Source organism: Aphanomyces invadans, assembly GCF_000520115.1.
Source record: "Aphanomyces invadans strain NJM9701 unplaced genomic scaffold supercont1.19, whole genome shotgun sequence".
Classification (NCBI taxonomy): Eukaryota; Oomycota; class Saprolegniomycetes; order Saprolegniales; family Verrucalvaceae; genus Aphanomyces; species Aphanomyces invadans.
This window is the reverse complement of record NW_008580164.1, coordinates 193,345-208,493: the sequence shown is the minus strand read 5'-3', so window position 1 is coordinate 208,493 and position 15,149 is coordinate 193,345. Positions and strand designations below refer to the sequence as shown.

General features: G+C 56.2%; 7 protein-coding genes across 10 annotated transcripts; 3 read left to right on the top strand and 4 right to left on the bottom strand.

The window, feature by feature from the left end:
* Positions 1 to 47: 47 nt before the first annotated feature.
* On the bottom strand, positions 48 to 1,292 carry H310_08889 (hypothetical protein). 4 transcript variants are annotated; one of them, XM_008874803.1, is made up of 9 exons: positions 1,210 to 1,292; positions 1,086 to 1,157; positions 969 to 1,029; positions 806 to 904; positions 656 to 754; positions 490 to 588; positions 341 to 439; positions 210 to 290; positions 48 to 156 (listed from the first exon to the last, which is right to left on the bottom strand). In XM_008874803.1, the coding sequence occupies exons 1-9, from the start codon at positions 1,248 to 1,250 to the stop codon at positions 136 to 138; spliced, it is 672 nt and encodes a 223-aa protein (XP_008873025.1). In that variant the 5' UTR covers positions 1,251 to 1,292; the 3' UTR covers positions 48 to 135. The 4 variants fall into 4 exon arrangements, with proteins under 4 accessions (XP_008873025.1, XP_008873026.1, XP_008873027.1 ...); XM_008874804.1 differs by having other exon boundaries at positions 210 to 439; XM_008874805.1 differs by lacking the exon at positions 1,210 to 1,292 and having other exon boundaries at positions 1,086 to 1,179.
* A 118-nt stretch (positions 1,293 to 1,410) lies between these two features.
* On the top strand, positions 1,411 to 2,292 carry H310_08888 (hypothetical protein). The gene is made up of 2 exons (XM_008874802.1): positions 1,411 to 1,923; positions 1,977 to 2,292. Exons 1-2 carry the CDS (start codon positions 1,448 to 1,450, stop codon positions 2,155 to 2,157), a joined length of 657 nt encoding a protein of 218 aa, XP_008873024.1. The 5' UTR covers positions 1,411 to 1,447; the 3' UTR covers positions 2,158 to 2,292.
* Positions 2,293 to 2,527: 235 nt separating this feature from the next.
* H310_08886 (hypothetical protein) lies at positions 2,528 to 4,854 on the top strand. Its single transcript, XM_008874800.1, has 7 exons — positions 2,528 to 2,715; positions 2,796 to 2,889; positions 2,933 to 3,072; positions 3,126 to 3,216; positions 3,270 to 3,425; positions 3,475 to 3,563; positions 3,610 to 4,854. The coding sequence occupies exons 1-7, from the start codon at positions 2,591 to 2,593 to the stop codon at positions 3,755 to 3,757; spliced, it is 843 nt and encodes a 280-aa protein (XP_008873022.1). The 5' UTR covers positions 2,528 to 2,590; the 3' UTR covers positions 3,758 to 4,854.
* H310_08887 (hypothetical protein) lies at positions 3,702 to 4,852 on the bottom strand. Its single transcript, XM_008874801.1, has one exon. The coding sequence runs from the start codon at positions 4,792 to 4,794 to the stop codon at positions 3,787 to 3,789; it is 1,008 nt and encodes a 335-aa protein (XP_008873023.1). The 5' UTR covers positions 4,795 to 4,852; the 3' UTR covers positions 3,702 to 3,786.
* Positions 4,855 to 5,931: 1,077 nt separating the features above from the next.
* H310_08885 (hypothetical protein) lies at positions 5,932 to 7,180 on the top strand. The gene has a single exon (XM_008874799.1). It carries the CDS (start codon positions 5,964 to 5,966, stop codon positions 7,032 to 7,034), a length of 1,071 nt encoding a protein of 356 aa, XP_008873021.1. The 5' UTR covers positions 5,932 to 5,963; the 3' UTR covers positions 7,035 to 7,180.
* A 463-nt stretch (positions 7,181 to 7,643) lies between these two features.
* Positions 7,644 to 10,180, bottom strand: H310_08884 (hypothetical protein). Its single transcript, XM_008874798.1, has one exon. It carries the CDS (start codon positions 10,147 to 10,149, stop codon positions 7,705 to 7,707), a length of 2,445 nt encoding a protein of 814 aa, XP_008873020.1. The 5' UTR covers positions 10,150 to 10,180; the 3' UTR covers positions 7,644 to 7,704.
* A 194-nt stretch (positions 10,181 to 10,374) lies between these two features.
* H310_08883 (hypothetical protein) lies at positions 10,375 to 15,137 on the bottom strand. The gene is made up of 9 exons (XM_008874797.1): positions 14,947 to 15,137; positions 14,329 to 14,881; positions 14,174 to 14,261; positions 14,107 to 14,124; positions 13,954 to 14,048; positions 13,773 to 13,906; positions 13,025 to 13,729; positions 11,786 to 12,955; positions 10,375 to 11,733 (listed from the first exon to the last, which is right to left on the bottom strand). Exons 1-9 carry the CDS (start codon positions 15,082 to 15,084, stop codon positions 10,915 to 10,917), a joined length of 3,720 nt encoding a protein of 1,239 aa, XP_008873019.1. The 5' UTR covers positions 15,085 to 15,137; the 3' UTR covers positions 10,375 to 10,914.
* Between the last annotated feature and the right edge of the window lie 12 nt (positions 15,138 to 15,149).

Below are 15,149 nucleotides of genomic sequence, written 5' to 3'. Positions count from 1 at the left end.
TAACGCCAGGCATCCGGATAATTTCCGAGCGCACCCTTTCGTATACATGTGGGAGAATCGATTCTCTGTTATCCGGACATGGGTTTAATTGACGAAATATGGGATGCGCACACGAGGCGGCGACCGACGATGACGCTACATGGCCGACTGTGCTTCCTAATCCATGGACGCAAGATGAGACAAAGATGCATGACAACACAACAGCTCACCGCAATGCGACGTTGGCGCTCGCATTCGGCAAGCTCGACTGCCTCGTCCACTGATGCTCGTCGAAGCAAGTGCGCGTTCACCTACGCAATGGTAGCGGAATCACGCGATGGTAGTTGTCACGCATACAAACCTCAGCCTTCTTGTCCAAACTGATTCGACGAGTTCGCTCGGCTTCAACCGCTTCATTGACTTCCTTGAGGGAGTTCTTGCGGACGAGCTCGTTGTGCACCTGGAGTTGTGCGTTGATGAGATCGATCATGAGAGAAGATACGTCGGTACCTCGGTAATGTTGTGATGATTGATTCGACGACTGCGCTCGTCTTCCATCTCTTGCAACACTTTCTTCTGCGACGACGCACGGACCAGTTCGTTATGCACCTGGAGTAGTCTGTCGGTAACGATTCCTTTGCGCGAAGGAAGAAGGCAGCAACGCGCGACACCTTACTTGTGCGAAGTTTTCTTGACTCGCACGGCGACTTCGTTCTGCTTCCATGCATTCCACGGCGAGCTTCTTGGACGATTCACGAAGAAGGTCGTTGTGCACCTTACACCCACAGTCATCACCTATCGTGTCTTCACCAGGGCAACATCATACTTGTGCCAGGTTCTCTTGGCTGATGCGGCGAGCGCGTTCGCCTTCAACAAGTCTCACAACTTCTCGCTTGGATTTCTCACGCAGCAGCTCACTTTGAACCTAAATACAAATACCACCATTGATCAAAATCTCACTCGTTGTCCAACACGTCGCATCATCGTACTTGAGCAAGAGTTTCTTCGCTCATTCGACGTTGTCGCTCCTGTTCCGCGGCAGCTGCGGCGCTGAATGAATACACATAGTGAGATACCATCGGATTGCAACGGATACGCGTGCGTACAATTTCTTGTTCTCTTCAATGTGCTTCATTTCATCGAGAACCGGGTACGGCACGCCCGGCGCGAGGTTCCCACTATCGCACAGCAACGCATGAGTCACGAATACTGACGGTTCTAGAGCCGTACACGCGAATTTCTCCGACGGTATCGGCACGGCGCGTCTCCATCGCCGCTCAGAATTCGAAATGAATCTTGGCATCTTGTCGTGCTAGCGACGTTGAACTTCTTTCAAACGCCGGAGGGGTTCCGGATAATGGTCAACCAACATCCGGATATCAGGCCATATCCGGCAAAGACTGGCTTACCGGATGTGGGGACCCACCAACAGTTTGGTTGAAGCGAAAGAATCACTGGCAGCATCGACATGACATCCGCAGTCGAAGGAATTGTGGACCTGCAGGAGCGCCTGGCCAAGCTCGCACCGAATCTGATGCTGCAGCCCATGCCCAAGGTCGCCTTTTCCAAGGGCAGCCATGGCACAAAAACATCCGCCTCCCTGCGAGGCACCGACCTTTTGTTGGCTCTGTGTGCAACGGACGAACAGCGTCAAGTCGTAGTCGAACTGGTGGAAAAGAACAACCCATTAGGACTCGAGCTCGCATTGACGGGTGCTTTCGACGCCACGGCGAAAAAGTTCAACCTGACCAAAGCCGTGTTCTTGACAGACGCCCAATTACTCGTCCACAACTTTGTCGAGCTGATTGAATTACGACTGGAAGACCCAGAGAGTGCCGCAGAGAGCTTGTCGCTTCTGTTAACGGAAAACGGCCATTCAGACGCGGATGTACACATTGCCGAAGAGTGCCTCACCATCGCTTATGCTCTGCAGACTCTGCTGCGGTACGAAAGTTTTCCACATCCTGGATGTTTTATCCTCACTTATTGTATTTTAGGGCCTTTCCCAGCATTCCTCTTGCCATTCATGGCCAAGCCGTCGAAATCAACGCCTCGACGGACGTTGCGGACATATTTGGCGCGCTGTTTGCCCCGAAAAAGGTGAAGAAGGCATCCGACAAGAAGACTGCGACGGCAGCATTCGCACAGACGCCCAAGAAGCGAAAAAATAAAGCTTAATCGAGCGTATGTTGTAGAATGCCATGCCGCGATCACCCCAGTATTCTCGTCTCGTTCATGGGTATCAGCTACATCCAGAACATTGCGTCGTCAGCATCGCATAAAATCATTCGATGCAAGCAATGTGCATAGTGCATAATCCCTTACGCAGTGCGTTCCATACGAAATGGCAGAGATGACTACACAGACTAGCGCATGGCTTCCTCGGTGGCCAGAAGCAAGCAGCTCCCGGCGTGGGAGCTGGCGGAAGGAATGTCTCGCTGACAATTGAGGAGCACTTCGCGATTTCAATTAAGGAGATTCAATTGGATAAAAATGGCATTTTCACCACGTTTGATTGGCCACTGCTGTGGCAGTTACTGCACAAGAAGCCAGGCTTCGCCTCCGAATCCGGTACGCAGACGACGAAAGCCGAGGAACTCGTCGGTGTGCCATGGGGGCAATGATAAGTCAGCTGGTGTTTCAACCGCCCCGGCCGACATACACCAGTTGCCGTCAATACACAATGCTGGCCACGTCCTTGCACAATCGCATTGCCACCTTCTACATCAAGAACGAGTACGTCGACTGTCCGCTATAGGAATCGTTGATCCTGCGCATCTCGACGACTCGCGATTCCACCCATAATGTCTTTCTAGAGGCGCCAAGTACACGCTGCTTTTCTCCCACGGCAATGCAGAAGACCTCGGCATGGTCTACGAGTGGTTCCGCGAAGTCAGTCGACGCATCAACGTACGTCCCCATTGTGTTCGCGACGCACCGACATCCTGCACAGGTCAATGTCATGGCGTATGACTACACTGGATACGGCATCAGCCTAGGTGTGCCGAGCGAAGAGGCCGTGTACTCGGACGTCGAAGCTGCGTTTGCTTATCTGGTCGACGTCAAGAAAACGCCTCCCAGTCGCATCATTCTGTACCTCACCTCGCATCCACAGGACAAGCGCGTTACTCTGTGGCTCGCTGTAGGTACGGGCGGTCGTTGGGTACTGGTCCGTCATGCTACCTTGCTGCAAAGCAGTCGAGATTAAAAGCTCCCGTCGGCGGCGTCATCTTGCAGGTGACGTACAATCTCGCCTGTTCAGTCCAGTCAACATGTCGTGCTTCTCCCAGAGCCCCTTGTTGTCCATCTACCGCGTGGCGTTTCAGTTCCGGTTCTCGCTACTCGGGGACATGTTTTGCAATATCGATCATGTCGGAAACATCGAGTCCCCCATCACCATCATCCATGGGACCCGGGACGAAGTCATTCCGTTTTGGCATGGGGAGGTGTGACGTTGTCCTGTCGTAACAAATGCGTGAGTAAACACTGCCGTAGGAACTGTTTGTTGCATGCCAGGCTGCGTGGCGGTCATTGCCGCTGTGGGTCCAAGACGCTGGTCATAACAACATCGAAGCGTTCCTGGGGTACTCGCGCGGCGCCAACGACGTGCTTGTTCATTTGGTGATGTAGGATGCAGGGAGACTCGTTCTTTGCTCACTTGCGCGATTTCGTCGCGCTTTGCCACAAGACCAACGAGTTCCGAGCCGCCGACGAACAAACTATCGCGCAGGCTGCGGCCGCGGCCGTAGACACCCAGCCCAACATGTTTATGGTTTAAGCTATAAAGAATCGTTTGAACTTACAAAATTAGATGGTCAAGTGGACAAGCTGCTGCTTCTTGGCACTTGGAAGGTCTGGGTTGACCATGGAAGACGTCTTTTTCAAAGGTGGCGACGATGGTGATGGGTGGGAAGTCGGCAATGGAATGTTCTCGCGGTAAATTGACCCTTCGCGAAGTCCACCGCGCCCCCGCTTTCTCGCCGCTCGTTCCTGATCCAGCGACGCACGACATTCGACAAGTTCCGCCTCCAGCCGGTCCGTCTCTGCAGCTTGCTCTTCCACGATACTCTCCATGACCGTGTACAGAAACTGACTCCCAAGTTTCCCATCGACGAGCTCGCGGTAGATGACATGCTCGACGGCGTTGTGCAATGCACTCAAGGCTGGCCGCGTGATAGCCAACGGAGTCAACGCTATCCACATTTTCAGAACGACATGACGAGACACCATGTACGGCGACGAGACCTCCCGCGACAGTGCAAGTTGCATCTTCTCCGATTCTAATCGCACGAAACCCACGTGGGAAGCATCCCACAATGCATCTTCGTCGGTGAACTGAGCTGCATGCTTGATTGTGTCTTCCGCGTCGGAAAATTCGCCGTCGCCAAAGGACCGATCGTCACACACATCTTCGTTCCCGGTGGCAAGATCTTCGCCACTTTCAACATCGGAGCAACTGTCGTCGTTGGAAGATGATTCATCGTCATCCCCAGCACCACCTTCGCTCTCGTCATCACTGAAAGCATCATCATCGCAGTCATCGATCGATTCCTCGACAACATCGTCAAAACCATACAACTTAGTGCGAGTAGGATGTACAATGAGGGCAGCAGCAATATCCTTGGCGTACACAGTCAATCGCTGGTCCGCTTCCATGCTCGCAATCGCTGACTTCTGGATATCCCGCAGAAACTCAGCAAACGCCAGTCGAACTTTGTTCATAGCTGCATCGGTGCCGACTTGAATGCCAGCGCGGCACATGAACCGTTGGACGTCGCGGGTCTCAAGCATGCGACAGAGGTACGACACGTGCATGATGGTGGCCTCTGGCTGGCGCGGTGGTAGGAGCGCGTGCACCAAATCGAGAAACCCGCCAAATTTGATTGAAATTCAAATTTTGGTGAAAAGTGCACCTTTTAGTAGTACTAAGTAGTTCTAACATCTCCCCCCTGCATTGAAACAGAGCAAATTATACAGTTTAGACAGAGAATCAAATTTTGCAGGTACTGTAGACTTCCAATGACTCATGTCAACAAACTATATCTATTCAATACTCCGGAGTATTATCAATAATACCTGTACGTTCTAGTATAAGGTTTCGTAACTTATCGGGTTTGACCCGTTTCAAAGTAGGGGAGATCAGTACATTAGTGTACTACTATTAGTAGACACAAGGGTCAGCCTTTGATCATAACGTACCATGATGCTCTTGTCGCGAAAACGCATTTGCTGTTAACCAAGACGCAGTGGACGCGACGAGCGTGCATCCCTCCATGCACGCAAAGCGCGAGGCCCCGAAAGCGCCAAACAAGCTAGCTATCTTTGCCTTGTATGGCTGGTCGAAGTCCTGTATTCGATGGCGCTGCGACGTGTTTGTGCATATGTCCCATTGGCAGAGGTCATTGTCGCGGGCATGTGTACTAGTATCCAAACGCTAGCTGTCGCCAAATACGGGGACACAGCAGAACTTGCGAGCCCACCCATTGTTCATTCGCAAACGGGGGGTGAGCCGAACGCTGGCATGATCGTCAAATTTGGTCGCGACGGCATTTTGAGTCTCAACACCAGCATCATGCATCTCCCAATGCTGCCAGCCGCATGCACCATACGCTGCATGCTCACTGTGCCTCGGCAATCTTTGTTCCATCGTTCAGCCGCAACGACCCCGCGTGCGCCAACATGGACGGTCGAACGCCGCCGTCCATCGTGTGTGCGGGAGAGACTTGGACAACTTCAACCACCGGTTTCGAGGGGTGGAGGGATCCATACAAAATGCCAGATAAACGGAGTGTTGATTGTTTTTGCGCCGGTTGGGTTCGTTGGGGAGGAGAAATTTAAATCATGGTATACATTGTTCAAGGTAGTTTTGTAAATTGCATGAATTAGCAGAATGTTGGTAGAAGTTTGGCGAGGCAAACGGCAGATCTTGCGTTGGATGTGAGAACGTTTCAGTTCGCAAGTCGCGCGTCGAAGAACAAGCGACAATGGAGCGCCGACTGCCGCGCGATGCTGTGTGGAGTGAAAGCCACATGCAAGCTGTCTCAACTTTAGATGCAGACTACAATGACGAGGGATACACCACGCTGTATGAAGACCCGACTGGCGACGACATCCTGTCGCAGAGTACGTTCTTCCATTCGTGGATGCGCCACCCCAACGTGGCAAGCCAATTCTACCTGGATTTGGCGGGAAATCCCGCGGTCCAGGTTGGAGTGCACGTGGTGTCGTCCCTTGTACGACGTTGGACGTGCTGGCAACTCAACTGGAAGACCGAAACACTCCGTTCGTTCTTGGAAGTACTTGTGTGGACAAGCGTGACTGCAGTCGCATACAGCATTCATCACGATGTTCTATGGGCAGCCCAAATTGGCTTTTCAGTCGGACTTGCCATGTCCATTTGCGACGAAGTGTTTGTCGCTGGCGCCAAATCTGCGTTTCACTGGATACAGCAAGATCCACATGGAGCATTGCTTCTGCAACGATGGGGGTTTGAGGTTGCCACGTCCGCTCCTCACTCGGTCGACAAGGGCGTGGCCGTGAAGCCCGCAAGTAGCGACGACGTCCTTCTCATTAAGAACGTCATTTTTGGCGCTCTTGCGTTGGAATGCCTTCGACATGTTTACCTCAACACGACCCACGACATCAAGCAGTTCGCTATGCTTGCTACGGCCATGGGCGTTGCTTTTGTTATGGTCGGCGAGCTGTTTTGCCTGTGGCTGCCAACTCGACGGCTCGGACTCACAGTCCAGTCCCGATGGACCAACGTCCCGCAGAACTGGAATGCTCATTTCCGTCGGTCGGTGTTCGAAGTCACGTGCTGGGTGGCGTCCCTCGTGTACGTGTACAGCACCACGGCGAGCGTGGTCCATGCAGTCGGTTGGAGCTCCATCCTCGGTGTCGGCTTGTGCATTGCAGGCGGCCTCGACCCGTTGACGACTTGCCCATCTTGCACGGACGACGACATAATGTCATCGTACTGGTCCAAGTGGGCAGGAGGCTCAGGATGGATGGACTGCGCCAGCGCCCTCTTGTCCCTTGACAGGAAAGTCGACTAAACATAGCGCCATGATTAAGCTATGGTTTACCGAATGCCACAACACTATGTATACCTCCTCCATCGAGTAGATGCCCTGTACGCAAGTTGGTCGCCAGTTTCCTAGTCGTAATGACTCCCCCTACGTCGACGCTGCCACCTCGGAACGCACATGCATTTTGTTTCGCCATGACCAGCACTAGATAGCGCCCTGCCGATGGCGAAAGGGGCACATGTGGAGCACGCGAGGGTGGAATAATTCCACGATCGCAACAAGTTGATGGGATGCGCGAATGCGGTTCCACGAGCCCACGCGCGGATGTCGCCTAGGAGTCGGTCGGGCGTCATGGACAACGGAAAGAGCGGCATGGAACCAGCGCTCCCCGGCTTCATCCAACCTTTGGACGAAATGCGACTCCGGCGATACCACCATCTTCGCCGTCCACGACCATCGCCATGGTATCGAGAGAAGAAAATGAACAAAGCCATGCGGCGCCAGGCAGCTCATCGTGGACATGCCATTCCTACCTGCATGGACATAGAGTGCCGGTGGGTTGCCGCCACCTACACCACGAACGAAGGTACGAAGGAGAGCACGTCACATCTTGGCGATGGCACACATATGCCCAACGATCCAGGAATAAATCTCTATTGTGGGGCCATTCACCATGGACAGGAGGGTGTGATTCCTTCTACTGGCGCGACTCTTCCATCCATGGTGTGGACGATGCGGCCGCCGCGGCATGCAGTCCGTCCAGCGGTCCCCGCAGCCCCGCGTGGTAAATTGAAAAGATGGTCGCGACAGCCGTTCCCACGTACAGCAACAAGTGTGGCGTCTGGGCGACGAGGGCAAACCCAATGACGAGGATGAGCCAGAGGACGAGCGGGATCCCTTGATGCGCTACCACTTGGTCTTGTACGCTAGCCATGTATTCACGGAACATGTGCGCGTGGCGCCGCGCGCCTTCGCCGCCACCACACGTCACACAGAGGCGCTTGCAGAATGCGCAAAAGTCGCGGGATGGCACATTTCGCAGCCCGCAATCGCATGAAACGACGCGGAAGGTCGGGCCGACAACAACGTTGGCCGAGAGATGGATCGTGTTAGGAGTGTCCACTTCTTCAAAGATCGCGCCGTCGCCGCCGTCTTCGACAAAACAGTCGGGGCACTGGTCAGCGGTCACGATGGCCGACGAGCTGGGGCGGACTCCTTGGAGCCGCGCGAAGACGGCGTCTGGCGGCAGCGGAAACATCCATTGCCGCGCCAGGTACACATGGATCAAGCATGGGAAAAGCAGCGCGAGCGACCGCAGAACGTGCACGACGAATGCAAAGTCGACGGGACGGGGGAAGTGCACGACATCAACAAAATACACGACGTCGCCGATCCAGCACGGCGACACACCAAAGTAAAATGCAAACAGCGTGCGCTGGTACGTCACGTGGTGCGGGGACCGCGACGTTGCCGGGAGGAGGAGGACGGACACCACTTGGACGACATGCACTGCCAGGAAGGCTACCACCACGAGCGCGAGCTCCCGGGTCGCATCAAACCCCACTTGGAACACAACGTGGCCCCCCGCGACCACCAAACTCGCCAAGATCGTCAGCGCCATTCGCGAACTAAAGACGTTCAGCAGTCGCGCCGGCAGCAGGACGCGGTCGGGCACAAATGTCGCCATGAGCACCGTCACGAGATGCAGAAAGCCCAGGAGGTACAGATAGCATAGGATGAGGATGAACGCCGAGTATAACAAATCCACGGCGTATGCCGCGGCCCCGACGGCCACAGCGATGGCCGCCACGGCGGCAGCTTGGACAGGTTTGGAATGACCGTCGAGGTGGGCCTGGCGCAGGCCATGGTGAAACAGTGATGACCAATGCGCGGCAGGTGACAGCAGAGCTAGGAAGGTCGGGTTCGTGAACCCGTCGGGATCGTGCTGCCACCGCTCCACTTGCGTCGTGAGCATCGCGAGTGCGACCAAGGCCAAGAGCGGGAACGGCACGAGGTACTGCGTGCGGAAGAGGTACAATGCCAGCTCGAAGGATAAGATGCCGCCGGTTTCCATCACCTCGTCGCTGGTAAACCCTCGGGCCACGTGGTGGTCCTGTACGGCATGATTTGGGCCGAGAAGCGCTTCACGCAGGACCGCGAGACGGTCGGCAGGGCTCTGGCGCAGCTGGTGCGTCGTCGGGTCGATGAGCTGGACGAGCGCGGCCGAGAGAGCCTCCATGAATTGATGACACCAGAGGATGCACAGGTGGTCCATCGAAGCATTGACTGCAGGAAGGAGGGACGTGAGGGCGGCGAATCCGTTGGTCGTTGGGATGGCGTGGCCGATTGCGGCCAGCGACGAGTGCACCACAAAGTCCTTGAGCCCCCCGGCCAGCGACACTATCACGACTGCATGATTCCGGCATGACGCCAAGGTTGTGCCGTTGACGGAAGACGTCGGGCAGAAGCGGGAGTTCACGGTCGAGTAGACGGCCATCATGGACGCGTCCAGGTTGAATGGCGGCGCCACGTGCGGCGTGCTGAGCGTCACGATGGTCAAGATCGACTGAGCCTTGTAGTTGGGCAAGGTCAACGCGGTGCGGGTCACGATGCCACCCATGGAGTGCCCTACGACCACGACAGAGGTCGGTCGTCGGTCCTCTGGCAAGTCCTTGTACAGAGCAAGGATTTCCTTCACAGCTTCGTTGACGAAAAATCCTTGCTCGAGGACAAATTGGCCCGCCATGCCTGTGGCTTCTTCGTTGAAATCGACGAGGAAGAGGTCGATGTCAGCGTGCAGGTTGGCCAGGTGCTGGCCGAGCGACCGGGCTTGCTTGTAGCTACCGAGGTGACCTGGCACAAACAGCATGGGCATCCCCGATGGTGATTGCGACTGTTTGTCGTGGTGGCGGCCATCTCCGTCCATGAACAGTTGCGCGAACGTGTACTTGGCATACGTATGCGCCATCGTCGCGTCGATGGAGTGGAACGGCAGTGTCTTGTAGATGGGAGCTGAGTACGTCATGCCGCACGTGTTGGTGCGAGGGATTGCGCGCATATCGATCAAGAACGGAATGGACGTTGCCACGTAAAGCAGCACAAGGCCCAGTTGGGCCCAAGCTGCTGTCGGCCACATCCCCATGGTGCACTGACGGCTCTCTCTCAGAGGCACAGGGAAAGGTGGCTGGGATTGGTCCACCTTTCGACCAATTTCGCCAACTGGTTGGCCAAAATTCAGAAAATTTTCTTGAAAACGGCCGACTGGATGGATTTGATTGGATAAAATTTAAACGAGCGGCCGACTGGATGGATTTGATTGGATAAAATTTAAACGAGCGTTTCATTTCCAACGTCAGATCCAATGACGCCGGCGGTGCTGCTTGCAAAGTCGTGGACACAAGCGCAAAGGAATTCCCGATTCCTGCGCTTGTACTGGGACATCCACCGCTGCTACCTTTCAACGTGGAGCCACCACTGAAGAGTGTCCGACGCCTCATGTCTGGATAATGCTCGACCGCATTCCCTTGTCCCGTTTGGATGCCAACTTGGGGCGACCAACGGGCAGGTAAACGTCGCGAAGGTCGCCGGGTGGCCATCGATGTAAGACAGGGTTTGGCGCATGTTTTCGAGCACATATACGGTGATAAGGCCCTAGCCATCCATGAACACAGGTCCGACGCTGTGCGCTTGGCTATGATCACTGTGATGGAGAGTTGGATCTATATGGGTAAGGCAACCAAGCCAGCGCGTTTGGCTGTGCAACCCCGCGCAGTGTGTCGCGGAGACGGCGTCTGCCCTGTCCACCATTGGGTTGTACGTGACTCGGGAGCTTGGGTACGTCGTCGGTGGTCCCGAGAACTTGTGAGCATTGCCATTGACTTCACAATTGCTGATGTATCCGTCGAGCTCATGATTCGATACGCGAGTGGTCTTTCTCTACGCGGCCATCCTCAACTTGCATCTCCATCATGTCGTCGAGGTGCCGCCCGGTGCGATGGTAAAAGTTCCACTTGGTTTGATCTGGGGCGCTGTAGTTCCGCTGCAATATAGCTTCCTGCTGCAGCGCTTCGTGCGTCATGCGTTCAGCGAATTCATGTCGCGCCTCTTGGCGTCGTCGCGCCTCCTCGTCATTGCGCTCGGTTGCGTGCACTTGGATGTATTGCTGCAGCGTCTTGGCGGCCACATGCCGTTCGAATTCTTTCTTTCGACGATGCCGCTCTCGCTTGACGGCGCTCTTCATCTCCGCCTCGACCATGTTAACCGCGTACGTTTCGTCGAGCGCGTGGGCTAGCACGGATGTGTCCGATGCAATGGCGGCAACTTGGGCGTCCCGACTCGCAGCGCGAGCCGCTTCCTGCCGCCGGTGGTCGTTCCGCACATCGTCCCCTGCGTCATCGTACACGGTCGGATGTCCCTGGTACTTGAACTCGAAGAAGTGCATCTTGACGGGCTTTTCAAACCGCGGTTGCCACTGATCATGTAGCACCGTCCGGACTTCGTCCAGGAACGAACTAACTAGCACAGCGTGCGACAGATACTCGTCCGCATGGGCGGTCCAGACCGCGACGACGGCAGGATAGTAGATCGCGTGGTCTTGGGTCCACTCAAGCGCTTCCGGCGTTGAGTACCCATGGGCAAACTGGGTTCGGTACTTGTCCTGGAGTCGCCAGCGCGTGCACCACTTCTCTGGAAGCGCCGACAGCGGGTTTCCATCCACGTGAAGCACCTACGACAACGCATGGCTCGAATCAGTCGCTCAACTACAGGGTGCTGGCCACCTCCAGCGTCGGGATCAGCATCGCGAGCTCCATCGGCAACGCTTGGAGAGCATTCCGGTACAAGTCGAGATGGCGCAGCCCCGTCATGTTTCCAACCTCGACGGGAAGAAATGCGATGCGATTCTTGGCTACGTTGAGGCTCTCGAGCCGCGTGAGGGTGCACAACGCGCGGTCGAGATGCGTCAGCGCGTTGTGGCTCAAATCGAGGACGCGCAGCGCCGTCCAGTCCACGACCGTGTCAGGCAGGGGCGACACGAGTTGGTTGTGCTGCAGTTGGAGCTTCTCCAGTGCCATCCACATGCCAGCGGACGGCGGCAGCGCTGTGATCACGTTTTCGGACACATCCAGCGTCCGCAGGGCATGGCAGAATCCGAGCTGCGGTGGCAGCGCCGTTAGGGCATTTCGCGACAGGTCGCAGTGGCGAAGGGCGGTCAGCGCCCCCATGTCAAGCGGGAGCTCGACCAGGGCATTGTCGCGCAAGTGGAGGGTGTGCAAAAAGGCGAGCGATCCAATCTGGCGTGGAACGTTCTGGAGGCGGTTGTGGCTCAAGTTGAGGACTTCAACCTGGCGCCACTGGCCGATCTCGTCTGGCAGCAATCGGATTCGATTGTACGACGCGTCTAGAGCCACGAGGTCGCCCCATGCCCCGACCGCCTCCGGCAGCGACAGGAGTTCGTTGTGCGAAATAGAGAGCTCCTGCATCGCCGTCAGCCCTGCCACGGATGGTGGCAAGTGGCTCAGCATGTTGTACGACATCTGGACGACTTGCGCGCGGGGGTGGCTTCCAAACTCGGTACTCAAGTGCTTGAGCGCACACTTGGACACGTCCAGCATCACAAGCGCACGACAGTCTCGAAAGCTCAGCGGAAACCGACTCACGGGATTTCCAACCATGTCCAAGTAGGCCAAACTCGGCGTCGCGCTCAGGTCTGGCGGCAGCGTCGCTAGACTGTTGTCACCGACGTACAACGCCTGGAGGGCTCGCAGCCCTCCCCACGACGATGCGGTCGTGTTGGTAGTGTCGTGGCCGAGGCGCAGGCTGCACAGCGCATTCGACGACACATCAAGGATCTCGAGACAAGCAAGGCGTGACAAGGACGCGGGCAGCGCCGTCAGTCGGTTCCGTCGTACGCTCAATAGCCGCAGCGCGTGCAGTTGGCCGATGTCCGCCTAGCACCAGCCACGACGCTGAGTTCCATCGACACGTCATGGAAACGATGGGTAAGATGGCATTCCTACGGGCAACGATTCGAGCTCGTTGTAGCTGATGTCGAGCTTTTGAACTGAATCCAAGTTGTACGCAAAGTTTTCTGGAAGCGTCGTGAGCTTGTTGTGTGCCAGGTCGACGATTATCATGTTGGAGAGCTCCATGAGCGCAGCTTTGCCATGATACAGCTCATGTGGTACGACGACGAGTTGTCGGTTGGCTAGAAGGAGCTCGTCGTCCCCGCGAGCAGCTCGACGCGCGGCCGTATCGTCGCGGCGACGCATCAGCGCCTCCGTCCGGACGCTCATGAGCAACTGCTTGCGGCGTTCGCGATCTGCGTTTACCAATGCCACGAGGCGCTTCTCTTCTTGGACGAGCTTGACTTTGGCATTCCTTGCCCGTCGCCGCTGCATCTTTTCCTCTCGTTCCCGCAGCGCCTCTATCGTCTTGATCTCGACTTCTTCGCCGCGCTTTAGGTGCAGCACCTCGCGCTGAGCGGTCTGTCGCTCGATCGCGCGTAAGCGACCGATTTCGAGAACAACGTCCCGCGCGGCAGCAGCCGCGGCGACTTCTTCGGCGGCTTGAGCTGCCAAACCCGCGAGCAAATGGCCCTGAAGCTGCTGCGTTCGAAGGCTCGGATGAAGCAGACGTTGATGGAGGAGCGGAGGCGGGGGCAGTGGCAGCAGCTTTCTCGTCTCGCATTCGGTGACGACATCGATGAGGGCGACCCATGCCCGCTACTCCAACACTTCTCAAACCTGCCAAAACGTTGCCGCTTACTTGAAACTCTAGCAGTGTGATCAAGCGATTTGCCGATGGAAAATGCTTCATCATGGCTTGCTTCGGGGCCTGGACGCCAAGGGCCTTGAGCGCGAGTTCGTACTCGAGCAAGTTCAAACAATTGTCGCGGTCGTCTAAGCAAGATGTGCTGCTCAGCGACGCCACAACCAACGCAGCGAACCGTCAAATACGGCAAATACATCTTCAGGAGTCAAGTGTGGCGTGGGTTTGCGACCTTTCAGGTAGTTGGTCATGTACAGCGCTGCCACAAACTCCCTACGCGATCCCCACAAGATCATTACAGCGCTATATCCCCCCATCATCATGACCGTACTCTTCGTCGATGGCGCCCCTACAAGCGGGTGTCAGCGCCGTCGAATGCCCCCACAACGTGATCGCACCCACGATCGATGTCGCAGAGAGCGAAGAATCGCCTCGCCTGCGGTTCGAGCAAGTTGATGTGGCGGAAGGCTAGCATGCGCTGAAATTCTACGGCGGCGCCGTCGTGATGAGTCACGAGCAGCTGCGTGATCCAAAGGACGAAGGAGCTGTTTACCTGAAAATTCAATTGTACCAGACCGATCCCGGTCAAACATGCGAAAGAGCTCATGGGCGCTGGCCTGGAGAGTCGCGATGTCGAGCTCAGCGTGCTGAAGGTTTACTTGCACTCCCTCACGACCAAAGTCCTCGTTGTCTTGGGCTTGTTTGGCGGCAAGAAGACTTGCTTTCGCGGCCAGGGCCGCCTCCGACTCGGCCGTCAAATGGGCGTACGGCACAAAGTTGGCGAACAAGTGGATGTCGGCGACGACGGTGGGGGGCTTTGCCGTCGCTGGTTTGCATACGACAACCGACTTGAAGTCGCGCAGGTCCATAATGTGGTCGAGGGGGTGGTCGAAACTGTGGAGGTGGCACCCCTTGAGCTGGCCGTCCGGCCCGTCGGCCAGCAACAACCGCTCCGCCGTTCGCTCGAACGTGGTGAGGAAGGTCTTTGTCAGGGACGTCACTTTGGATCGACACAACAGTACGTAGAGGTGTTGTCGCTTGGGGTTTGGGACCACTAAATCCAACAGGCGAAGCACATACCGACCGGATGCACCGAGTTGAATTAACTACGCAGGAGCGTCAAGGTCCTCGGGGGATTGCGACGACTCGTTGGCGTCGACGATCATCGCACCTGAACCAGCCCGCTGTTTGATGGACCTGAGCTGGATGGTGCTCCCCGCACCGGCAAAGGAAGCTTCAAGGGATGGGGCGGTGCTGCTGTACTTGTCAGTGTAGCCTCCAAGAGGATCGTGTCCGCCGGCGGCGTCATGCCATCAAGTGACTGTTACACCACAAGCCGGCGTTTCGTTGTTTGCAATAAGGAACATGGTCGCG

Excerpts from the sequence above, each read along its gene's own strand:
- H310_08889 (XM_008874803.1), bottom strand. The coding sequence starts at position 1,250 with ATGGAGACGCGCCGTGCCGATACCGTCGGAGAAATTCGCGT. Across the intron at positions 1,158-1,209 it reads ACCGTCGGAGAAATTCGCGT|TGGGAACCTCGCGCCGGGCG; the intron begins GTACGGCTCTAG and ends GCTGTGCGATAG. Across the intron at positions 291-340 it reads GTTTGGACAAGAAGGCTGAG|GTGAACGCGCACTTGCTTCG; the intron begins GTTTGTATGCGT and ends ACCATTGCGTAG.
- H310_08888 (XM_008874802.1), top strand. The coding sequence starts at position 1,448 with ATGACATCCGCAGTCGAAGGAATTGTGGACCTGCAGGAGCGCCTGGCC. Across the intron at positions 1,924-1,976 it reads GCTCTGCAGACTCTGCTGCG|GGCCTTTCCCAGCATTCCTC; the intron begins GTACGAAAGTTT and ends ATTGTATTTTAG.
- H310_08886 (XM_008874800.1), top strand. The coding sequence starts at position 2,591 with ATGGGGGCAATGATAAGTCAGCTGGTGTTTCAACCGCCCCGGCCGACA. Across the intron at positions 3,426-3,474 it reads TTCCGTTTTGGCATGGGGAG|GAACTGTTTGTTGCATGCCA; the intron begins GTGTGACGTTGT and ends ACACTGCCGTAG. Across the intron at positions 3,564-3,609 it reads AACATCGAAGCGTTCCTGGG|GATGCAGGGAGACTCGTTCT; the intron begins GTACTCGCGCGG and ends TTGGTGATGTAG.
- H310_08887 (XM_008874801.1), bottom strand. The coding sequence starts at position 4,794 with ATGCACGTGTCGTACCTCTGTCGCATGCTTGAGACCCGCGACGTCCAA.
- H310_08885 (XM_008874799.1), top strand. The coding sequence starts at position 5,964 with ATGGAGCGCCGACTGCCGCGCGATGCTGTGTGGAGTGAAAGCCACATG.
- H310_08884 (XM_008874798.1), bottom strand. The coding sequence starts at position 10,149 with ATGGGGATGTGGCCGACAGCAGCTTGGGCCCAACTGGGCCTTGTGCTG.
- H310_08883 (XM_008874797.1), bottom strand. The coding sequence starts at position 15,084 with ATGACGCCGCCGGCGGACACGATCCTCTTGGAGGCTACACTGACAAGT. Across the intron at positions 14,882-14,946 it reads CAAACAGCGGGCTGGTTCAG|TTAATTCAACTCGGTGCATC; the intron begins GTGCGATGATCG and ends GCTCCTGCGTAG. Across the intron at positions 13,907-13,953 it reads TGTATTTGCCGTATTTGACG|ACGACCGCGACAATTGTTTG; the intron begins GTTCGCTGCGTT and ends CATCTTGCTTAG.